Here is a 26,011-nt window from a genome sequence, read left to right as displayed (position 1 = left end):
TAAGATGAATATTGGATTAGATTTGAGATAGGGCATAATATTACTTACATCCAACCCAAATTCATTTTGCATATTTTATCTACAATCTATAATCATCGTGACTTTTAACGAGATCGGATAAAATCTATCCCGTTCCGGTCATTGGTTCGGATGTCTGATGAGTTGACTATAATTACCATCTCGAATGGAATCCCTGTCCACGGCCAAAAATAATACTTGAACCGAGGAGGCCTGCATGTGCCCACAATAAGTAACGGATTGGTAACTTTCAACCTGGTCATGCGGCGCACGTGCCATAACGTCGTCGCAATCCGCTGTTTGTTTATCCCCGTGGTTCCACCGATGGCATTTTCCCTTCTTTCCACCACTCGTTTCATAGCGTCCGTCTCCATCGTCTAAACCCTCCACTCTCCATTCTTTCCACCATTCAATGGAGCATTCTCTTCCAACTATAGCCAACCCCGACGCTCCCTTCCCATCTCCCACTCCGTCCTCGTCTACCAGCAGCCCCTCCGGCGATGCCGCAGGCGCCGATCTGAGGGGCCCCCATGGCGCTCTTTTCTTGGTGCTGGGGTACCTCCGGTTGCCGGAGCTCTTGGCGTTCCAGAGGGTGTGCAGGCTGTTCAGGGACGTGATTGCCGGCGACTCTTTCCTGTGGCAGCACATCGTCGTCGAGCCGCCCTTGAATGGGAAGCTCACTGATGATGCCCTCTTGAAGGTTACAGCGAAGGCGGAAGGAAAGTTGAAATCTTTGGCTCTGTTGGATTGCTGGAAGATCACCGATGCCGGGCTCCTGCTGGTCGCTGATAGGAATCCTGGCATCACCAAGGTATAAAATCGGTGGAATTTTGATTGATTTATGGTGGTATAATTGTTGATTTGGAATTTGTTTTAGTCTAATTTTAGTATGGATTTTCTTTTCAAGTGGTTTTGTTCAACGCGCACCGACCAATGATGGTGCTTGTAATGACGGTTAGAAAAGTGAGGACCGATTCGAGGTTTCTTATGACAGTTATACATTTGTACTGTGGAAACCTATTTTTATTCAAGGGGTTCTATTGAATGTGGGGAGAGAAGTCTTGTGGAAAATGTTGGTCCATTTGGGAGTAAGGTTGTCGATTTGGGCCTTTCTCATTGCAGAAAGTTTGTGAGCTCTATGAAACTGCATTTCTTTTGTTTACTTGAAGATACAAAAACAGTGCACAAGGAAACGTGGCATTCAAGATTGTGCAATGTATAGATCCCTTGCAGATCATGGATTGGAAAGTTGATGATTTTTGGTTAAAAGAAATTCTTCTGCAATAAAATTGTTGTTATTGAAAATAATATTTTAAAGAGATAGTTTACATTCTTCTAACAAACTCAGAGACTTAGTTATGACGAGATAGGTACAAGAGGCATAATGGGTATTTAGTATTGTGATCTTGTGGGTTGTAGAGTCAGTTTTATTTATTTATTATTTTGAGAAGAGTAGAATTAGTTTTATCAGAATTAGCAATACTTGTATATAGGAAAAAAGGCTGACATGGCTATGCTGTCATAGACCTTTATTGATCTGTTCTTCTAGCCAAAAGATTTTTGTTAGGTTGATTTAGTATACTAGGAAGATTATCATATTGATACTTGGACATTTTGGAGGGTTTAGTGAGCTATAATTTGTTGTAGGCTGATGCTATAGGTTGAATTTGAACCCTTATATTTTTATGCATATTATTAATGGTTAGCCACAATTATTTCAGATGAGACTCTATCCTAGTGTCAGATGACATCTTGAGATGATTTGACTGGATCATAGTGGTAAAATGGCGTTTTAATTGGATTCTGCAGAAAGAATGGTTTTGTAAATGTATACAAACAAAAATACTTTATTTGAAGCTATATTATGGAGGAAAACACAGGAGAATCTTTCTATGCACCTCAAAAATATAATGCACAAACAAAGAATAAAATTATTAAAATCTGAAACTAAATTAATGCCCCTAAATTACAATAAAATTAAATGCCTATTAGGTAAATATGAGTATGCAATAAACGATCTAATCAAATGCAAAAAAATTAAAATAACACATGCAATGCATAGTGCTAAGATCATATGTAATTATTTTAGCATTAAAACTAGAATATGTAGCTAGGAGCTCTATGTCGGATCAAGATCCAGAAGATTGTTCTGGCAATAAAGTTTTTTTAATCGTAAAATGTTCCTTCCTGTGATATGAAATGTTTGTACACCTATTAGCATGGTCAAAAAGCTACATAATTAGTGATGTCAGAAGCAATTGAAGATCCTTTTCTGTGGTAAGTTTGGGCCATGATTGCGACAAGGGATTGTTGCAGCCCTGAGGTTAGGGCTCTGTGTAAGCTTTAGTGGAAAAATGGTGGCTGATTGTGAGCTGTGAACAAAGACTCAATCTAGAAGGTAAGCAAGCTAAAACGGAGGGCAAGATTGACCACCTAGTAGTACATTTCAGGCCAAGAATATGATCTGACCAGCATCGGTGTTGCAATATACCTGATTGTTTCATTCTTTAGGCCTAATAGCAGACCAGCTATCAAGAAGTTGCTGGCTCTTGTCTGTTTCAAGTAGATGGTGCAGAAAAGAGGCTTTGTAAAGTTTTCTTGTGGTGAGGTTAGGGTTTAACAAAGAAAAGTAGAAGCTGTAACAATATAGCAGAAAAGAAAAGGGGAAACAAATGAAAGAAGGTGCAAAAGAGGGGAGAAAGAGGAAATATAAGATCCACACTCACTCCAGATAGGCCATGGATCTATCCACAAAGGAGAAAAGACCCTTGGATATGAGAAACCAAACTTTTGCTTCTTTTAGCATAAAAAATACAAAGGGGTAACTATAATAAATATTTTTTTGCAGTTTTATGAAAGGTTTATGTACTGGACTGTGTTGGTCAAAATTTGCTTGCATCCATAGTATCTAAAGAGGAAGAAATTGGAATCTTCATTCCTATGCTACTTTCACTAGTCATTTTAGCAAATTTTGAAAATGAGCTGGAAGGTTGTGACCTTGAAGGGACTCTACAACAGATTTTTATGAGCCTAGCTACCATGGGCCGGAGAAGAGTTGGCTTGACCTACTTGAGGAGAAATAACAGGAGTCACTAGAGGAGGGACAGCAACATGATCTGCTAGGAATAGGGGTAGAATCAGCCATCAGAGGATCAAAAGAAGCCACCAAGGCATTAGTGGTGGCATCATTGGTTTTTGTTGTACAACTAGGGTGTCAAGATCTTCATGTTCATCAATCTCCTAGGGTTGTTGGGGTTATGTCATAGGAGGATCTGTAGTAACCAAAGCTCCTAATCATTTTCCCCATCTCCCTAAGGATGTTGTGAGAACTAAGTGCTGTTCATGAGTTATGTTTGGATGGTAGGTGCACATAAAGTACTTGTAATAATCAACTATCACTTCAATAGTTCCGGGAATGGCTTTTATCACGCATATGGTGATATCATAGCTATAAATGTTGAGACCATTTGGGGAACCAAATGAATTAACTATTTAATGGATTGCCTCCTTGTTCTAGCAAATGAGAGGGAGGCAGAAGGGCCTATGTTGCACCTTGAAATATAAATCATGGTGGACAGATTCAAAGTTTATAGATCAAGGATGAACAAAATGGGAGAAGACTCTACTCACTCTAGTATTGTTGGTTCCCCAATTAATAAAGTCAAAAAGGTTTCTCTTAGAAGGACATGTAGCCAAGAATGACCGTAACCGATATTCCTCGACAAATAGGGTTGAATGTGGAGGGAGGCAAAAGATAGCACTTTGTAACCACAATGTTATCAATCTCACCACATCATAAGAGGAGACCTTGATTACCCTTTTTGAGTAAGACCATTGTTGTTCAGATATGCGCCTAAGAGGTGGTGATGAATTGGAATTTTAAAAATTTAACATAGTTATGTGCATAAATGCTACTTAAATGAGTGAAGGTAAGATGTAAGCAAAGATATGAGTAGTGATAAGTAGAAATAGATGAATGCAAGAGAGCAAGAAAGCAAACACAATTAAACACCATAAATTTATAGTAGTTTGGTATCAAACTCAGCATCTATATCCATTCCCCAAGAACTCTTGTTTGGGAATTCAGCTATATCCACGTTGATTATAGTTTGATTGTTTTATCTAGGCTCATAATCAACTGAGTTGATTTTGAACAAAAAATCAACCAAAACCTCCCAACTAAGCCTCGTTGACTTAGTCTCATAATACTGTCCAATTCAAGGTTTGACCAACCTTTACTCAAGCTTTACTCCCTTAAAACTTGTTACAAAAGATACAATTAAAGAGAAATGAATAAAATAGTAACACAACTCTTTTTAAGAGCAATAAAAGGAAAGCTTGATGTAGTGCAATGGAAGTCAAAGTGGTTGCTCTTCAATGCTGGGACTTCTCTTCTTTAATGCTTGAGTGAATTTAAGGTTGGTGGTTGTGAATGCTTGCTTGGAAGCTCAATCAAAGCACATTCACTCCTTTCTTTGTATTTTCTCAAGTGTATTCAATGTTCTTCAATGAAACTTCTCTCTCTCTCTCTCTCATCCTTTTCTTGTGCTTAGATATGTACCCTCATTTAATTTCTAGTCTTAAATACCCTTAGGAATGGCTGGAACACCTTAAGGAGCTGTTAGAGAGGCAAAAGGAGCCGTTAGAGGTCTGATTTACCCATTAGAAACTCGTAAGAAAACTAGCCGTTGGATTGCCAAGTGCAAAGGGGTCAACTCCACTTCTTCAAAGCTCAACTCGTCACTTTCAGGGGTCGATTCGTCTTCTCCTTAGGTCGACTCTAAAAGTCTGTGTTTTTGAGCATCCTCTATCTTTCGTCTGAGATCGTTGACTCGGTTTTGTTCCAAATGCCTTATCCCGGTACTGTCACTCAGTTTTGTTCTTAGCAAATTCCTTGACTGGTCAGTCTCTTTTATCCCACTAACTCCTCTAGCTCCAAGAAAGATAAAGAGGAACAACTAGGCCATCAAACCCTTGCATCTTTAATGATTGTATGCCAAAATGACTTTTAATTATTCAGACAATAAAGAGGGGATCCTTGGTTACTCCTTCCCCCCCTTTTTCTTTGTTTTGTTTAATGTTTGTCTTGGTTTATTTGTATTGATTTGTTATTGGGTGCAGGGATTCAGGTCTAGCGGGACGTTCTATGGGACATCGGGATGGGTATCATCCCATGTGTCGGAACAGGACATCCCACTAGTGTCTCAGCATCCCGATCGGAACATCTTAGACATTCTCTGTCCCAAGGTCGGGATGGGGCGGGATGGCGGCGCATCCCATTCCATGAAAAAATCAGGACAGCCCCGTCCCACGGATTTAAAACTTTGGTTGGGTGTATATTTAGGCTAGGATTTTTTGAAAGTTAGTTTTTTTGTTTTGCTCAATGTAACAAACTGATGAATTTATATATCTTCTTATAGCCCAGCTCATCAAGCCCATTTCTGCTCTTTCTCCTTGAAAGAAAAAAAGAAATATATATATCGTCTTATTTCTTTAACTAAGTTAATCAATTTTTGTCAACTATTTTACCCAATCTCAATGCTCTATACACAAAGCTTGCATTGAAGGCACTCTTTAATAATTAGCTAAAAAGTGACATTGTTAGACCTAGATAACACAACTTTACTAAGTCCAAAACAGATCTCATCTCAAAGAGACATCAGATCAACCTAAACAAACAAATGGAAGCAAGTCCCTCTACATGTTATTTTGAGTTAAATAAAGGCATCACACTTAAGACAATTGTTTTGCTGCACTGGCTATTAAAATCCTATGGGATGGGGCTGTCCTAGTTTTTTCCGTGGGATGGGATGTGCCATCATCCCACTTCGTCCCAATACTTGGGGCAGGGGATATCCTAAAACGTCTCAATCGAGATGCTAGGATGTTGGCAGGATGGTCTTATCTCGATACATGGGATGGTACACCATCCTGGTATTCTGTAGGACATCCCACTGAGACCTGAATCTTTGGGCTATGAATCTGCTAGAATTTCAACCATTGGCTGCCAAAATGTTTTTCATTGAGCTTTTCAATCACATGAGCTTTGCTCTTGTTTTGGATAATACACTTTTCTTGATAAAATACTTAATATATTACTAGTTCACCACCTATAGTTGTTGGTAACTTTTAAATTATTGTTTTCACTGTACATATTTGGAAAATGTTAGTGCATTTGCATGCTCATTGAGAGTCAGGGATGCATAATATAACAACCCAACCTATAAATTTATGTGTGTAACTCATGAAAATGAATCAGTATTGAAATGCACCAAGTGCTGTCAAGAATCTTTTTAAGTGGCATGCTTTGAAGAATAATTTACAAGACACTTCTATCCCATCTTTTAGATTTTAGGAATGTTTAGGTACAATAGGATATATGAGACCTTAAGATTTGAGGAATGCCTCAGTATTCGGGAGTTAAAATTTGGACTTGTAGGAACATTCAAAATTTTGAAATATGGTTCAAAATTAATTTTTTATTCTTGAAGAATCGAAATTTAAGTATTTTTATTAAATTTAAATAGGGGGTACTTCCTTATTCACATTTAATGTCTTAAGTTAATAGAAGTCGATATAAAACTAAAAAAGAAGAAGAAGAGGATATTTATTTAAATGATATTAGATACAAATAAGCCTTTGTCTGTCCTTGTCTAAATCTGCCTGTCGAGTTACCGACTAATTTGACTTCCTTACCCAACTGACCTGTTCCACCTACTTGCCACCAACTTTAGGTGGGGCCCACCTGCTTAGGCAACCGATCTAATAGGCCAATTAATCTTGGGGGCCTACTTTGTGACCGATTTGTGTTGACCATAAATAAAGCCAGGAATGCAAGCAAGGGAAGAATAAGAGAGAAGGGTGGCTAAGCTGGGGAAAGGGGGGAAGCATGGAAGCTTGGATATCATTCGTGCATTTGTTTTCTTCATCATGTAAGTAACCTTGTCCATGACTTTGGATTTAAGTTTTGATATTACTAGCATTTTGGAGTCACATAGTCAGTTCTAAGCTCATGTACAGTTATGAAGTTCTAAACTACATGCTCAATTCCCAGAATTATGATTTTCTTTTTAATTAACCTTTCTATCTTTTCAATCCAAGCGCTGGTTTTTTTAAAGCCTAGATCATCCTCTGAATAAGTTATTTCCAGAACTAAATAACATTTTGAAACAACAAAACCCTAGTTTAGTTTTCAATGACCTAGGTTTATCTTTTGTTTTCAAAGTCTTGAATCAGTTTTGAACTTTGTATGTTGTTTCAAGGCTTCGAAATCAAGTTTTTCTTTTAATATTTTGGATTGTTCAATTGGCTTCTACTTTAGGGTTATTTTGGCATTTAGTACATATAAGCTGTTGCTGAGATTTTTGACTTATTCTTTCTTTAGGAATTTACCATACAAATTCGAAGTCATGTTTTGGTATTATTATGACAACTTTGAATTTCTTTTGGAATTTTGAATTTGATAGTTTGGGCTTGGGTTTTGGAATATGCACTCATCTATTATGACTTGAAATTTTTATTCTATTTTCAAACTCTGACATCAATTTGTTTCTATTGTAGTATAATAAGTGTTTTAGGGGCATCTGAAAAGTTTTGTAATTGAAAAATGTGAGAAATATAAAAGGCATATGTGGATGCCTAGTAAAAGTAATTGACCTCATTTAGAATATTGATGAGGATATTTGGACCCTTGGCCAAGTGGTATATATGGACCTTAAAGATTTTTTGTGGCTTCATCTGCATTATTAGGGAGGATTATGTGGCCTCATCCAATTTACTGGGGGGAGATTTTATATGGCCCTCCTTTAGCAAGGATTTATGTGGCCCTAGGTGTTAGTGGAACTTTATAAGATGATGTAAAACTATGTGAAATATAAGAGTTTCTGAAATATAAGTTTTGCTTTAGCCATTTGATTTCGAATTAGTATTTGACTGACAATTTTATGTAAACAATTTGGACTCTTTTCTAAACATCCAATTCTTATTGAAACCTTGCTTTCGGAATTTCATAACAAAATGATTTAAGTGAATTCTTATTTGAGGTTTTCTAATGATAATTTGATTATCATTTCATTTCAAAGTCATTTATTTTCCTGTAGATCCTTAATTTCATTGATCATGGTAGAAATTTACTTTTTGAGCTTTGTAGCTAGCTTCATTTATTACATGGCTTTTGGAGTTATTAGTGAGAGCTCTAGTGAACCTATTTTAGAAGTGGACTCGATATTTAGAAGTTGAGAATTGGATCCAATGATTTTGAACTGGCATCAGCGTTGTCTCAGTTTGTCTTCAATTGCTTGTATCATGGAAGGTATGGCATCATGTAAAGGCTATGTGCCTATGATATAATTTGTGTATGGATATCTATTCGAGAGCTGTGGATTGTGATACAATTGTAGTTAATGCTTTGTTTGATCATATGTTTCTATTTGATGTTAAATATTTGGTAATTTGATTTGCTTTGATGATCACATCTTGGAGTTTGGATCTTGGGGCATGACATGATGATATGTACTGTAACCCTATCTTGTGAGTGTTGAAAATTTATGTAGGGTGCATGCATGTGTGTTTCAATTTTTTTTTTCTAAATAACGCAGTAGAATTAAGTTTAAAACATCTTTTAATTTAATACATGCAAGCATAAAATAAAAAACATAAGGATCTACTTCATATACTGAAATTGAACACATGCTGAATTTTATGCTGAAATTAAATATGTGATTAAATTACATATCTATTTCATTTTTTCTTTCTTCGAATCTAGATCTGCAAGAGAGTAGGTTCTTCTTTAGCCGTACAAGTGCCCGATCTCTACGGATATCCACTCGGGTTCAGTTGGAACAGCTTTCTATGGTGTTGATCTTTCTTCTCCAAGAACGATCATCCTGCGAATCTGAACGAAACCTGGATCGCGATCAACTCTTTGATTATTTCTTTGATCTTTTTCTTCTCTTTCTTTCTTGATCTCCTTCACTTGATTTAGCAGCAATCAAGCTCTGAAAATCAGCAAGAAAAAGTGGCTGCCCAAGCACCTTTGGGCATTAGAGATGGTGGACGCCCAAGCACCTTTGGCGTTGGAACCAAGAGGACCAAGAGGGAGAAGAGAGGGAGACGTGGGGATCTTGTGGGAGGCATTGGAAATCAGATGATTAGATCCTTAGGGAAGGGCTCTTTAAATAGACATAAGATTTGAATCCTATTCAAAACCAAACAGTCCCTTAATACAAGTCCTAATTGTGTTAGGACTCCTTGTAGTCCTAGATTTTTGACCACACTTAGGAGAACTATGAGGTGCCAACACTTGACGCCCTTTAGTCCTTTCTTTCACACACCAACTAGGGCTCATAGGCCGCCTTAGCTTTATCTTCCACGCCATCAACCAATTAGGCACGTCCAATTTGATCAAATTAAGTGGTGCCTCATGAAATACAATCAAGAAACTAATTAGGGGTTTGAAGCCCTAATGCATATGATTTATAACCTTAGGCGCCCAACAATTTGAGCTCTATGAATTTAATTCATTTAGGTTATTAGCAGGTAATTAACTCGAATTAATTTTATCAAATAAGTAATTCAAGTACAAAGAGAAAATTGAGTTCAATCATATGCTAGCAAGGTTATTCTGAACGTAATAGGGTTTCTCTAAATTCAATTGAGACTTTATAAGTCTAATTGCTTATTCTAGGTCTAATCTTTTTGTTGTGTGATCCCATGGGTTCAATTCTATCTGTTAGTGAGATATACCATGATAGTATCATTGAAACTCTTTTCAATAGGTCGGAACAATTTTATTTTGACTCTTCAAGGATTGTCGATCCTGAACAATGCTAATGAGCTCTCACAATCCATCAGTGACACCTAGCAGTATATAGTGGCAATCTAGCAGAACTGAAAAAGAATCTCAAGGTGTAGTTCACATATGATTCAATCCCTCTATCGTGAGTCTCGACTTGATGGCAAGTCATAGATAAATCGTCAAACCTCATCATCTATGATAGATTCGATTAGCTTAAATCCAATTATGATACTCATAAAATTTTTTTTCCATCAATACACTGCTGTGGTCAGATTTTGAATTTAGCCTCATAAATCTCATAGGACTACCTCTATCAAGATCGATAGATTCCATTTAGAGTACATCCTACTCCTACAGTGGATCAATTGTCGCCAACATCCACTATAAAGACTTAATGAGATCATGTTTATATGTCAGTCAAACTCCAACAGCTACATTGTGAGCAACCGTTCGTAGATCAAATGATCATTCACACAACTATAGCATCGAGATGATCACTGATGATTGAGTAAAAATTAAAGTGATCTTTCGTATGGTCACGCTCAGTACTGGTTGTTCTCTAACTATCCACACTTGTTACTCAGTGTCTCTATACTGTAAACTAAAGACTCATCTATCCTGAAAGAAGCGATCTGTGTGCTGGTCTATCCGAATCGATCACCATCCTCATGATGATACTACGATCGAAAGCATTTAGGAATTAATTATACATGCCTCTAATTCTCAACATTTTGAGAATATGTATTGTAAGTATTAATTTCATGGACGATTCAAGGACACATTACTCTTGAATGAAAATAAAACTTATCTGTTTATTGATCAAATCAATGTTTTAAGTATAAAATTATGTCCTATATTTATTACAATGTGTCAGCCATATTGGCTTATAGGACATACATTCAACAATCTCTCACTTAGACTAAAATCAATTGGCCACTAATCTGAGTCCCATTTCTCAATATGGACTTCCATCTTTGGTTGGCTTAATTGCTTTATCAGTTAATCTGTCACGTTATCTATGGAGTCCACTCTTCACATCTTGATTTATTTTTTTCGAAGTAGTCACGTATGATATGGAACCGTCGCTCGATTGCTTTGATTTCTGAAGAGACTTCGACTCCTTAGCGAATGCTATAGCTTCATTGTTGTCGTAATACAGTGTATGATATCTGATGTCATTATCTCAAGCTCTGCGATGAACTTTTTGAATCAGAAGTCTTTTTTGCAGCATCTAAAGCAGCGACATACTCAGCTTCTGTGGTCGAATCTACTATGATGATTGTTTGAAATTCTTCCAGCCGACCGTGCTACCATTATATACGAATACATTTGATGTAGACTTTCTATCATTAGGAGCAGACATGAAGTCTGAATCAATATACCTCTCGACTCGCAACTTAAAATCTTCTTCAAAGATCAAAAACAAATCTTAGTTCTTCCTAAGTACTTAAGGATATTCTTCAGAGCTATCCAGTGCTCCTTGTCTGGATTCAATTGATACCTGCTCGTGACATTCACAGTAAGGGCAATATCAGGTGAGTACACAGTATGGCACACATGAAGCTCTTTATAGTCGAGGCATAAGGACTTCTACTTATGTGCTGAACTTCCTCAGATTGTTTGGAGACATCATTTTAGAAAGATGAATACCATGCCTAAAAGGTAGTTGTTCTCTTTTAGAGTTTTTCATATTGAATCTTTTCAGTACTTTCTCTATGTACAGTTTTTGTGACAGGCCTAGCTTCCTTTTAGATCTATCTCTATAGACATTTATTCTAAGAATATAGAATGCTTTCCCTAGATCTTTCATGGAGAATTTCTTAGATAACCATCTTTTGGTCGAGATCAGCATGAAATATCATTCCTAATGAGGAGAATATCATTTACGTACAATACGAGGAATATTATTGTACTCTCACTAACCATCTTGTATACACAAGATTTTTTTCATTTTTGATGAAATCAAACGATTTGATCGCATCATCAAAATGAAGATTCCAACTCCGAGAAGTTTACTTTAATCCGTATATGGATCTTTGCAGTTTGTAGACTCGATGATCACCATCACCTGATATAAAATTCAAAGGCTGTCCATATAGATATTTTCATCAAGATATCCATTGAAGAAGATAGTTTTCACATCCATTTGTCAAATTTTATAATTATAATAAGCTGCAACAGCAAGCAGAGTGCGAATGGATTTCAACATGACGATGGACGAGAAGATTTTCTGATAGTCAATGCCTTCGCGCTGACTATAATCTTTTGTCACGAGCCTAGCTCTGTCTCTACCTTACCATCGGCACCTAGTTTTCACATTCAATGGGTATTATACTCTCAGGTGGATCCACTAAGGTCCATATTTGGTTTGAGTGCATTGAGTCAATTTCTGACTTCATTGCATCTAATCATTTTTTAGAATCGATATCAGACATCTCTTCATTAAAGATATTAGGATCATCTCCATGATCCTTATCTTCCATAAGAAATTTTTCTCTACTTCCTCCGTAAGCATATCCATGTACCTTTCAGGAGGACAGAAGACTCTACTAGATTTATGAGATGGTGGAGAAACATCAATTACTGGCTCATGAATAATGAATTCCTGAGGATCTATAGCTCGTTGTTCTTCAGAGACCTCTTCAAGCTCAATTAATCTCCTACTACCTCCTCCTCGATAAACTGATTTTCTAAGAATTTGACATGACGACTCACAAGTACATTATGATCTTGTGGAAGATAAAAGTAGTTTCTATGGTTTCTTTCGGATATCCTATAAAACGAGCTATAACAGATTCATCCTCTAATTTGTCAACCATCTATTTTCTGACATAGGCTGGACATCCCCAAGTCTTTAGATAATCTAGACTCGACTTCTTATCGTCCCATATCTCATATAATGTAGTAGGAATGAATTTTGATGGAATTCTATTCAATAAATATATTACAGTTAATAAGGCATATCTTCAAAGATATAAGGATAAATCAGTAAGCTCATCATGGACCTAACCATATCTAATAAGGTCCTATTCTCTTTTCGGATATCCCGTTGAGCTGAGATGTTCTTGGAGGAGTCCATTGAGAAATTATATCGTTGTCTTTAAGATATCTCAGAAATTTTCGACTAAGGTATTCATCTTCTCGATCAGATTGAAGAATCTTAATGGATTTACTTGTCTGTTTTTCTACTTCATTTTTGAATTTTTTGAACTTTTTAAAGACTTAAGACTTGTATTTCATCAGATATGAATATCCATACCGTGACAGATCATCGATAAATTGATGAAATAGGTGTAACCACTCCTGACCTGCACATCAAACGATCCACATATCGGTGTGTATCAGGGCAAATAGCTCAGTGGCTCTTTTTCATATCCTACAAAGGGTAACTTGGTCATTTTTCTTTGAAGACGAGATTCACAAGCTGGGTACGACTTAAAATCAAAAATTAAGGATCTCATCATTTTTCAGTTTGTTTATCTTGTCCTCTCCAATATGACAGTTTATGATGCCACAAGTACTTTTGGTTAATTTCATATCTGGATCTCTTTTATCCTATGGCACTTACTACTTGCTCGTTTAAATTTACATTCACATCAACATGCAAGTGATAAAGACTGTCAATTAAAAGACCACGTGCAATCAATTTATTTCATAAATAAATAGAACAAAAGTCTTTATTGAAATTAAAATCAAAACCATCATGTGCTAGCACAGACATGAAAATTAAATTCCGATTAGCTACAGGTACAAAATAATAGTTTTTCAAATTTAATCTAAATCCTGACGATAATCGAGAGGATAAGTGTCAATGACTTTTGCAGCAATTTTTGCTCCATTGCTTACTCGAAAGATCATGCACCTTCTTTCAACATTCTATTTTCTATTAGATCCTGCATTGAAGTATATTTATGAGCATTAGAACTAGAGTCCAATACCTAACTAGAAGTAGAAGAAATCGTTAGGTTAGATTCAATTACGAGCATATTTGACATATCTTTCGAAGATGTGTCGCTCTTCTTGGTCTTCAGGCTCTCCAAATAGAGTGGACAGTTTCTTTTCCAATAGCCATCAGCATCGCAGTGGAAAACTTTTCCTTCATTGCAGCCTTCTTAGGAACTCCTTTTTTGGCTTATTGTTCTTCTTCTGCCTCTTCGCGGGTTTATTCTTCTTCCAATCAGATTTCTTTTGGATGAAGAAGATCGCTCCATAGCAAGAATAATGCCCCTTGAACTTTTTAAGATTTTTTCAGCAGTGACCACAATATTGATCAATTCGGATATAGTGCAATCTAGTTTGTTCATATGAAAATTTACAATAAATTGACTATATGAACTCGTATGGGATTGGAGGATCAAATCGACTTGCAATTTTCTTTGCATGTTAAGCCCGGCTTCTCAAGCTCCTCAGTGTCCTTGATCACTATGTGCTCATGGACCGACTGTCTTTGTGCATCTTCAGATTGAAGGTCTCTTGGACACTTCGGAGTACGCTATATGGCTCTGTTTATCATACAACTTTTGTAGGTGAGTGATCATGGCTCTGCAGTAGACATATGCTCATGCCAGCTTTGCAACTCATTTGATATGGAAGCTAGCATATAACACTTAATCCGACTGTCTTCATCCGTCCACTTATCATATGCTGCTCTTGCTTAGCACTAGGACGGTTTGGTAATATTAGAGGGTTCTAGTCGAGTGCATGGCCTAATTTTTCAGAAGTCAGGACAATCCTGATATTTCTAAGCCAGTCTTTAAAATTGGTTCTGGTCAAACGATTGGATTCAAGGATGCGGGTTAGAGGGTTTGAAGCTGACATGGTTTAACTGCGAGAGTAGAGATTCAAGTTAGATTTTTGTACTTTAAATTTTATATTTGCTCTAGAGACCGTAAGAAGCAAACAAAATTTTTACTATTTTTTCGGATCCTTATACTCTTCGGGTGGGAAGTAAAAATCCTAACACGACCGCTGAATCTCTGGTGGGTGCTGCGGTCCCATCAATGCCGTGCACCTCACCTGATAGATATTGGTGACACGTACACTGATGCGTGGACAATTCCTTACCCAGATGTTTCTCTAAGCATATTGCAGCTACTTGATCTTTAAGTTATGTGGGCTTATCTGACAGATATTGACTACATTCCTTAGTTAAGTTCGATTCACTATTCACAAGCAGATGCAAAGTGTCATTGGATTTCTCACCTGACAAATATTGGGTCCAACCCCATCCTTGTCTTGGAGCAACTCTTTGCTAATAGTGTGGTTGCGTGTTCTCGGTGCAACTGAACCACTGTGACCAGCCGCGAATAATCAACACTAGTAGCATGTCCGCACATCTACAACGGTGGAAGATCTTTAGACTTAATACTTATGGGGAGGTTTAAGATTTAGGTTTTATCTAATCATTCATCATATGACCGATCTAATTAGCATGGGCTAAACCAAACCGCCAAGCAACCTTATTTAAGACACAATCTTCTAAATTGACTAGATAAGTAGAGATCGGTGGGGGTCGTTCCGTTACTTTCCTTAGACATTAATTAATTAGTCAGATCAACGAACGAAAATAATTAAATAACCATCTCTCAATTATTTGCCTTAGATACTAATAGATCAATTGATCCAAATAGATTAGCTTAAGCAAATCAGGCTCAAGCCATTGAGTCGAATTAGTAGGTTAATAGATCTTACATGTGGGATTTAATCGATTTGATCAACAACAATTGTATGATCTAAGACTTAATTGATTTAACCCTAATCAACACTTGACTCGACTTGATCAATTACTTAATCGAATCAAATCCATTGTATCTAAATCAAAAACTCTAGATATAATTTAATTACATAACCTAATTTTTGATTTATCCATAACCAAAATCCTTATGCATAAAGATAAATTTTAGATCATAAATCTAAATTTCAGATCTAAATTTTTTGCATGAAAGATAAGATTTAAATCATGAAACTAATTTTAGATTTAACATGCAAGCACATATCACATATATGCATGTAAAATTTAGATCTAAACTAAAATTCATATCATGACATGATATTATGTCTCACATACAAATCATGAATCAAATTGAAATAATTTTCAAACCTAAATATGCAATCATACATTTCATGTATGAATCATAAATCAGGTCAATAATTTTCAGATTTATGCATGCATCTATATATCACATATATATGAACTAAAACTTGATCTAGAATAATTTTAGATTTATGCATGCCTTCATATATTCCATATATGAACTGAAAATCAGATCTATAATAGATTTTAGATTAAAATTAAATATCTATACATCTTATATATCAAGTAAAATCAGATTTTGAAACTCTTTTCAAAAATATGTGTATCAATTTCATGCATATGAAACCTGTGGCTTTGATACCACTGTTGGAAATTCGTGTAGGATACATGCATGTGTTTCAAAATTTTTTTTTAAATAATGCAGCGAAATTAAGATTAAAACATCTTTTAATCTAATATATGCACGCATAAAACAAAGAACATGAGGATCTATTTCATATGCTGAAATTGAATACATACTGAATTTTATGCTGAAATTAAATATGTGATCGAATCACATACCTGTTTCGCTTTTTTTTTTTTAAATTTGGATCTGGAAGAGAGTAGATTCTTTGTTAGCCGTGCAAGTGTCCGACCTCTATGGGTATCCATTCGGGATCAGTCTGAAACAGTTCTCTATAGTGTTGATCTTTTTTTTTCAAGAACGATCACCTTGCGAATCTGAACGAAGTCTGGATCGCGGTTAACTCTTTGATCTTTTTTTTCTCTTCTTTTTTTGATCTCTTTCATTTGATTTAGCAGCAATCAAGCTTTGAAAATCAGCAAGAAAAGGTGGCCGCCCAAGCACCTTTGGGCGTTGGAGATGGTGGACGCCCAAGCACCTTTGGCATTGGAACTAAGAGGGAGAAGAGAGGGAGGCATGGGGATCTTATGGGAGGCATAGGACTTACTGAAAATCAGATGATTAGACCCTTAGGGAAGGGTCCTTTAAATAGATACAAGATTTGAATCCTATTCAAAACCAAACAGTCCTTTAATATAAGTCCTAATCGCATTAAGACTCTTTGTAGTCCTAGATCTTTGACCACACCTAGGAGAACTATGAGGCATTGACACTTGGCACCCTTTAATCCTTTCTCTCACACGCCAGTTAGGGCTCATAGGCCACCCTAGCCTCATCCTCCACGCATCAACCAATTGGGCACGCCCAACTTGATCAAATTAAGTGGCATCCCATGAAATACAATCAAGGAACTAACTAGGGGTTTGAACCCCTAATGCATATGATTCATAATCCTAGGCGTCCAACAATTTGAGCCTAATAAATCTAATTTATTTAGGTTATTAGCAGGTAACTAATTCGAATTAATCTTATTAAATAAGTAATTCAAGTACAAAGAGAAAATTGAATTCAACCATGTGCTAGTAAGGTTATCTTGAATCCAATAGGATTTTTCTAAATCCAATTAAAATTTCATAAGTTCAATTGATTATTCCAGATCTAATCTCTTTGTTGAATGACATTATAGGTTCAATTCTATCTGGTAGTGAGATATATCATGATCTCTATCATAGTATCATTGAAACTCTTTTCAATGGGTCAGAACAATTTCACTCTGAGTCATCAAGGATTGTCGATCCTGAACAACCCTGGTGAGCTCTCACAATCCATCAGTGGCAACCTAGCAGAACCGAAAAAGAACCTCAAGGTGTAGTTCATATGTGATTCAGTCTTTCTATCGTAAGTTCTGACTTGATTGCAGGTCGTGGATAAATCGTCAAACCTCATCATCAGTCATATGATAGATTTGATTAGCTTAAGTCCAATTATGATGCTCATGGAAATTCTTTTTCATCAATCACACTGCTGTGGCCGCAGATATTCGGACTTAACCTCACAAATCTCATAGGACTATTTCTTTCTATCAAGGTCGATAGATTCCATCTAGATGCACAACCTATTCCTTTAGTGGACCAACTGTCGCCAACATCTACTATAAAGACTCAATAAGGCCATGTTTATATGTCAGTCAAACTCTAGCAATCACACTGTGAGCAACCGTGCCATCGTAGGTCAAAAGATTTTCACACAACTACAGCATCGAGACGATCACTGATGATTGAGTAAAAATTCAAGTGATTTATCGTATGGTCTCGCACAGTACTAGTTATTCTCTTAAAAATAACTAATTAGTAGGCTGACTCCAGTTGCGTGGACATCTGTGGCAAGATGAAGATATGTGAACCTTGAGAACTCACAAGCCTTATCCCATGTTTTTGGGGTTATTTTAATGAATTTTTGTTTCACCATTTTTTTTCCTTTATATTAGGTGAAATTCACCCATTACTATAATTCTCTCAGAACTCATGTTATGACAATCACTGGTGAATTATTTTCAGCCTCTTAAAATCCTTATTCTTGTCACCAGAGCCATTGCTGATAATTGACCGTACATGCTAGTCTTTAAGTCATGCACTTGCAAAAGGTTCTACTGTTCTAGTATGGTCTAACCAAAAAATCCAATCCAAAATATGCTTGTAATATCTGCAACCATCAAGGTACACCTAAATATGTGAGATATAATAAATGGTCATCCATCATTTCTGAAAGGATTCAGCACTTGTTTTAGTTCTCATTCTTGGCAGGGCAACATCATCTTTTGATTTCTCATATGGAATACAGATGCTTATATGTACTTATATCATGCACAAAACATTGCAGCTTTGTGTACCTGGATGCATATACCTAACTGCTGATGGTGTTGTGAAAGTAGCGAAGCGACTTTTTGAGCGTGAGGGCAATCTAAAGCATCTTCAACTCCGTGGTATCTGCAACATAACAAAAGAACATCTTGATGTCCTTAACTCTTTCATGTGCAAAAACAATCCATGCCAAATTCCACAGCCGTCCTTTTACAGCCACTGGCGCATTGTGTCATTTAACAGTGATGATGACCGTCCAGTTGATGTTGACATGTGCCCCAGATGCAAGAATGTGAATCTGGTTTTTGACTGTACGAGGGAGAACTGCAGGTTAGTACATCCTGATCTTTGCCACCCATATGGCTCTGTGTCATAAACTTTGTATCTTTCTAATTTTTTATGAAGTCACGTTTAGAATTATTAACTCAGTTTATCATACTTCCAGGATTATTCACCCATTATATAACAAAATATGTTTTCCTATATATTCATTTTTTATTTCTGTTTCATCATAATAAATGTATGTGCACCCAGCAAATCTTGTCCTGTGTATACAAATCAATATACTCCAGTCCTATGCCTATTTTGATCTCTGGAAATGAATATATGGTGTTAAGCTGCTACATGGTCCTTTTCCCACCAAGCTTGTGAAACAAATTCTTCTGCAACTTGATTTATCATGTAACGTTGTTACTGACGAGTTTTGTTTTCTTGCCATGCAAATCTTCTTTTTTCCTAATTTTAAAGAGCCATGAAGTTCTACTTTATGCCATCCCGACTTCAGACTTTATTCTGAACTGATTTTGTAAAATATCTTATACCTGTTGTTTTTTCCTAATTTTCAAGAGCCATGAAGTTCTACTTTATCCCATCCCAACTTCAGACTTTATTCTGAACTGATTTTGTAAAATATCTTATACCTGTTGTGTGTGTGTGCGCGCGCGTGTGTATATTATTTTTTTTAAAAAAATCTTGACAGAGTGTGAACTGCAGGATGATGAAATCCAGGTGGAGTGAGTGCAGAGGGTGTTTCTTCTGCATTGCAAGGTGTGAGGAGTGTGGAGGTTGTATTGACTTGGAGGGATCTGGCGAGAAGGCTATTTGTTTGCATCTTTTGTGTCTGCAGTGTTGGCTTCATCTTCCAAAGTGTAATATGTGTAACCAACCATATTGCAAATGGGATGCAGATCTCTTTGGTAGTTCTTCCATGTCTGCTGGGTTTGTATGTGAACGGTGCAGGGAATCCGGACGCTCATCCTATCATTCAGCAAGTGGTTACTGGTATAGATTGCATGCCCCTTCTGTTCGACCTGAAGCACCATTTCATTTGTCTCATTAAAAAACAAATTTTATCATAGCAAATTAGTAAGATATGTGTGTGTGCAATTTAACTTTCTTTGCACATTGGTGGTATAATAAATGTTTCTTCGTTATGACTTCTATGTCTATAGCCATTGTTTAAACTGATCTTGAAATGTTCTCAATTAATAATGCAATTTGCTTTTCTTGTAGGGAAACCTTTGCTTGACCATCACCCAGACCTTCAGGTGGGTTAGTTCCAAGCATGGAACTGGTTAGGTAGTTGGAAAATGAGGGGGGGTAGTTTCCATAGATAAACTGAGTGAAAGAAATGTTCAGGTAACCAGGTTGCCCTAACTCCAAGGGCCGGGCGGTTGGCAGACTAGGATGTGAACAGCTTTGGAAAGATGATCCAACTGTTATTGTTCTTAGGGAATGTTCGCAGCATGATTTCTTTGAGATGTTTTTTTGTTATGTTAGAACAGTAAAGGATGTAAGTTGTCCAGAGCACTTCTTGGAACGTTGGGATCTTCTGTTGCTTGTAATATATGATAGCAATGACATACGATTTTATCTGTAGTTTCATTGTGATTATCAATCCAACTTCATTGATTTTGTTTCTTTGCGCCCCCCCCCCCCCCCCACCTTTTTTTTTTGGTTTTAGTTATGCATATTAATGTATTTAATGTCCCTAGAGATGTCTAAATAATTTTCCCACTTTTTCAAAAATTTTGTTGGTGAATACAAGTGTTTATAACCGAAGCTGGAAAATGCACTTCTTCAAGCTTAAATGCTTGATCGTCTCCGCTATGCATTCGTTTTTGCATTCCCTGTTCTTTTCCCATCTCTCGGTAGGATCGGTCCATTTTTGGATCACTAGTTTTGCCCTGCTTGTTTATCGAATAAAAACTAGCTCATGCATAGTGGTGACGTTGCATGGTCGTGCTATGTGGATTTGATATGTGTATACTGAAGGCAGCTTGTGGTTCGGATCAGTGAACAGTGGTTATGTCTTGCACGAGGTATGTGAGGATCAAGACATTGAATGAGCAGTGCTGGCTTGAGGGCAAGCCTAGATTGACACAGAGGTTGAGCTGCGGAGCATCTTGGAAGAATCATGTTATGCAGGAGTGCGCATGAGCATTGCAGTTGATTCGAGGTCGGATTGCTTATGGACCTTGAGGTGTCATCTGTATTCAGTACAACAGTGTGTCAGGTGGGGCATAGGGTGTAGCTGGCTGTGGTTGATGTGCTGTTATTGGTATGTCGAGAAGGATTCGAGAGGGTGGCTGGTGTGGCAGCTGGGGCGCGACGGGTGGGGTAAGAAAATACCCTGACTGATAGTAATGATAGATACTGACAATCTGGCTAAACCATAACTCAGATCTGGAGCAATAAATGCGATGGCTGCAAAAGTTGTATGAGCAAAACCTTTACAATCAAGGGAAAGCACGTTACTAGATTGAATCCATTTGCACCTATTCAATCCAAGTCAATTGGGTTAACTTACTCATCACTTAGAGGTTTGTCACCTAATTAACTTAAAAGTTCTGAAGGCCAACACGGCAAATGCAATAATGGATGGTAAGACATGTTGTAAGGTTCCCCCTTCCTCAAACTAACATAAAATTAAAAGAGAAAAAAAAAAGGTTTAGGGATGGCTCCACATAAGGGGGATGCGAGTAAAATCCTGAGTTGGTGCAATTTACTTGTACGAGACCTTTGTTCTCCTGGAACATTCTATAATAACAATAACCGAGAGATTAAAGCAAACAAGCCAACTGTTAGCAAAATCCTCAACAACCACAACCACCACCTTTCTCTCCATTCCCAAATCCACGCCGATGCCTTCCAATTCTCCTCTCTTTTCTTCTACGGATGATATTTGCTGCAATCTCTTCACCAAGGAAGGGAAAATAAGCACCCGGAGAAAAGCCAAACTTGTTGAAATGAGCATGACTTCGCAGCACCAACCGCCCTATAAAACCCCATCACCACAAGCAGCCCACCACCCCAAGCCCAGGCCTAGAGGGCAAAAAAAAAAAAAAAAAACAAAAAACAAAGAAAGAAAGGATGGCAGCTCTTATGGCAACCTTGATCGTTTGTCTCACTCTCACCATCTCCATTGCCATGGTCACTGCAGCGAGCTCAACGGTCCAATTTGTGTTTGGGGACTCCTTAACGGATGTCGGCAACAACAATTTTCTCCAGTACTCCCTCGCAAAGTCGAACTACCCTTGGTATGGAGTTGATTACATTAATCGACAGCCTACTGGGAGGTTCACCAATGGAAGAACGATAGGAGACATTATATGTAAGTCAAGAACCTCAACGAGCCCTTTAGCAGTCAAATGACTTAACTAACAAAGTTTCATGCTATGGAAATGTAGCTGCTAAGCTTGGGATTCCATCACCACCACCATACCTTTCATTGTCGATGAATGATGATGCTATCCTCCAAGGCATCAACTTTGCATCAGGAGGAGCTGGCATTCTCAATGAGACAGGAGTTTACTTTGTAACGACATCAATACTTTTCCTCAATATGTTGCCATTAATTTTTTGATGCATATTTTTGCTGCTTAATTGGTTCCATGCCTGTAACATCAATGCGGTATTGCAGGTCCAGAAGCTTTCTTTTGACGATCAAATAACTTGTCTTGAGAAGACCAAGGCTGCAATCACGCTTAAAATTGGCGAAAAAGCTGCCGAGAAGCTATGCAATGAGGCAGTCTACTTCATTGGCCTTGGTAGGGCAATCTTTAACTTCTTACATCATAACCAACATGAGTTACATTCTTAACCACAACTGCAATGTATTCTTCAACTCTTCTTCTCCCTTTGTAGGTAGCAACGACTATGTTAACAATTTCATGCAGCCCTTCTTGGTCGACGCTCAGTTGTACACACACAACGAATTCTTAGAGCTCTTGACTCTCACCTTAAATGGGCAGCTAAGGGTAATATCCAATTTACCAACACATGGCACTAAAACTAGACAATTAAGCCAGCAGACTGACCTAAAAATGGCATCTTATAATCTTTAACTGGAATGTGCTTGTGTCTCTGAAGAGGCTTTACGGGCTCGGAGCAAGGAAGGTGGTGTTCCATGGATTGGGGCCATTGGGTTGCATCCCCTCCCAGAGAGTGAAGTCGGGGACTGGAGAATGCCTCGAGGAAGCGAATCAGTATGCGCTGGAGTTCAATTCACGTGTGAAGAAGCTGCTCGTTGCTCTCAATGCTAAGCTGCCCGGTGCTCAGATGGCTTTGGCCGATTCCTATGACATCGTCTTAGATCTCATCAACAACCCAGAACGCTATGGTACGACTAGTAGTCAAGTAGACTCTGATAACATGAGCATTTATCTTTCATCCAACTCCTTAAAATGATTGATAATACCAGCCTTTTCTACCGAGTTGATGGAACTTTTTCTTTCTGTTACTCAGGATTCAAGATTTCAAAGACATCGTGCTGCAATGTGGATACCACCGTTGGCGGCCTATGCCTGCCTAACTCGAGGCTTTGCAGCAATCGCTCAGAGTACGTGTTTTGGGATGCATACCACCCCACTGATGCTGCGAATGCAGTGATCGCTGGACTCCTCTTTGCTGATCCTGACATCCGGCAAGCTCCTTCCCCAGTATCTGAACTTGCTCCTGCCCCCTCCCCTCTATGAAGGGCTACCACATCCTGATTTCCTCCATGTTGTTACAGAATTTAGATTTTATAGGGGTTTGTTTAGACACATCTTAAATGAGGTCTTCAACTATTACAATGGCAAAAAAAATACGCAATACACGAGTGTTAATGAATACTCTGTTAATACATATACTCTATTCCTTCAAAATGAAAAGACAGGATTAAATGCTTATGTTCTGTGAGATTTCTATTACCTTGCGATGTATTGGATATGTCCCTTGCATTCATTCATTAATATCTATCCTCTGCATTGGAGGAGGCTGGCAAAGGATTTCTGATAGCTGAAAGATTTCCTTTTTTAATTTTTTTCTCTCTCTATGGCGCCACCTTCTGGACTGACTGGACCAAAGAAAACAAATTGGGCATAAAATAGTAAAAAAAAAAAAAAAGAAAGAAAAAGAAAGGAAGACTAGCTCAGCCATGGAATACTGATTAGAATTCACTTGGTTGTATGCATCGTGGTTGCTGTTAAATAATTGACTTCTTTGCGAGATCATTTGCCGTGGTTAGAAGTGAGAAGTGATAGGCTTCATCATCATTTGACTTTTTCTTCGCCATTATTCAAACCTGTAGCACGCTCACTATGATCAGGATCCTGATCTAGGGGGAGGAAATGGTACCACTAAAGCATAGTTTCTGATAATTCTTTTGGCTACATAGACAGTATAACCATCATAGCTTATGTATTGAAAATATGTTTTTCTGTCATTGATGCAGAAGAAGGCACTCCGTTCCGCCTATGCATTTTAGGACGTGTTAGAAACAATTCTTATTGAAAAAAAAAAACATAGATAATATTTTTTCTAATGTGTTTGAAAGCAAACTTTCAGGAAGGTAAGTTCTGATGGCCTTCAGAATACTGTCTGAGCATGTTTCTCATATAACACAAACTTAAGCTGGTCGGTTTCATCATGAATCGATATCATTACTCTGTACCTGGATGGTAAGCAGAGGCAGGTAAATGACTTTGTCCTATTAAATATGTTGCATCTACTTCATGACAAGGATTTTGTTTAGATCGGTGCTCAAGAAAATATTTCAAGTTAATCCACCACATAGATGCTAGTTTATCTTCAATTTTTTGTATTTCATTGAAATCACCCTCTGCCAGCAAGTTTTGAAATCCTATGTCCGAGGTTGATTTTTCGAAGTATCAAAATATCCTGAAGCCAGAAGTTGATGGTTTCGATCTTTTTTCAATAAGAAGTCAAATTTCGCTAAATTTTAGTCAGTGCTAACCCTCTTTTCTAAAGCAAAAAAGAAATAAATAGGAGTATTATGGTTGCTATGGGCTAAAAGACATTGGTGTCTGCTATAGGCTACATGTGTACATGTTGACGGCATCAAAAATAAGAGTGGTAGGCGATAGCTTGATGAAATCTCGTGAGGTCAGAAACTAAGTACACTAAATGTGCTGAGCCAAAAATCATTCATTCGTATGAGGCTAGACTAACAACTTCTATAGAGAGTACTTAAACTATAGGTTGCTAATGCTACTATAAGAAAAAAGCAATCTCCTACAAAAAACTATTGCTTATTGCCTTGGCTATAGAAGAGGAGGAATTAGAAGAATAATAATCTGGTTGTGCTTCGAGATAACTTCCCCTTATTGAAAATTATATTCTAAAATCAATCGTATGACGATTGAGTTTATCCTTATATATGAATTATTGATTATTGAATAATAGTTATTATGGTATTTTTCATCACAAAGTGACATCTTTCTTGAATTCTTGTACTGTGATGAAGTCCCTAAAACTATGTTAGTGTACGATAAAGAGAGGATTTATTATATAGTTCTTAAACAAGTTCGCGATCAAATGATACATCATTACGGGACGATGACATTTATCGAGTGAAGGTCGTTGTGTGCCATATGGGTTGGTTGTCCTCTTAACTAAGGAGTGTGATGACATTAGTATGGCATACAGGTGAAATATAAGGGTACATCGTTACTAAACAAGTGACTCACCTGCTGAGCGTTCTGCTGTCAAGAGCTGCTCGTGAAACACATGGATATAAATGTCCTTCAGATCTGAGATCACCATAGTGACTTGCAAGCAACTCACTGTGCTTTGGTACCGAACTACCTAAATTTTAATACAGTGACGGAAGACTACTGGGTACAGTCAAGTACTTGTGAAGTCTGTATGTGGATCAAGATAGAATTGATCCCTCCGAATTATTGGAGTTGATGTATCGCTGTATTTTAATTTAGTAAAGCTTTAGCCAGGGTAATCTATGAGATAGATTTGAAAGGTTAAAATACAATGTAGATGAAGCAATCTCGGTTGACAGTTAACCTGAGATCATCCTAGAGCATCCAGGGTCATAACACGGCCATGCTATCGAGGGATGAAGCCCACGATAACACGAAGCCAATCCATCATAATCATCTAAAATCCTTCAAATAAAAAGATTCAATTCTATTATTCATCAAATAATCGAACCAATATTGGTT

The 26,011-nt window shown here is 37.4% G+C and overlaps 2 protein-coding genes across 3 annotated transcripts; both read left to right on the top strand.

The window, feature by feature from the left end:
• Positions 1 to 344: 344 nt before the first annotated feature.
• LOC105033722 (F-box protein SKIP28) lies at positions 345 to 20,471 on the top strand. Of its 2 annotated transcripts, none has more exons than XM_010908625.4 (4): positions 345 to 829; positions 18,571 to 18,881; positions 19,533 to 19,832; positions 20,064 to 20,471. In XM_010908625.4, exons 1-4 carry the CDS (start codon positions 431 to 433, stop codon positions 20,077 to 20,079), a joined length of 1,026 nt encoding a protein of 341 aa, XP_010906927.2. In that variant the 5' UTR covers positions 345 to 430; the 3' UTR covers positions 20,080 to 20,471. The 2 variants fall into 2 exon arrangements, with proteins under 2 accessions (XP_010906927.2, XP_010906928.2); XM_010908626.3 differs by having other exon boundaries at positions 346 to 829; positions 19,545 to 19,832.
• Positions 20,472 to 21,861: 1,390 nt separating this feature from the next.
• Positions 21,862 to 23,735, top strand: LOC105033721 (GDSL esterase/lipase At5g37690). The gene is made up of 6 exons (XM_010908624.3): positions 21,862 to 22,164; positions 22,241 to 22,368; positions 22,474 to 22,600; positions 22,698 to 22,810; positions 22,923 to 23,172; positions 23,298 to 23,735. Exons 1-6 carry the CDS (start codon positions 21,924 to 21,926, stop codon positions 23,525 to 23,527), a joined length of 1,089 nt encoding a protein of 362 aa, XP_010906926.1. The 5' UTR covers positions 21,862 to 21,923; the 3' UTR covers positions 23,528 to 23,735.
• The last annotated feature ends 2,276 nt before the right edge of the window (positions 23,736 to 26,011 follow it).

The sequence above is a fragment of the Elaeis guineensis genome, chromosome 3 (assembly GCF_000442705.2).
Source record: "Elaeis guineensis isolate ETL-2024a chromosome 3, EG11, whole genome shotgun sequence".
Classification (NCBI taxonomy): Eukaryota; Viridiplantae; Streptophyta; class Magnoliopsida; order Arecales; family Arecaceae; genus Elaeis; species Elaeis guineensis.
This window is presented reverse-complemented; position numbering and strand designations above follow the sequence as displayed.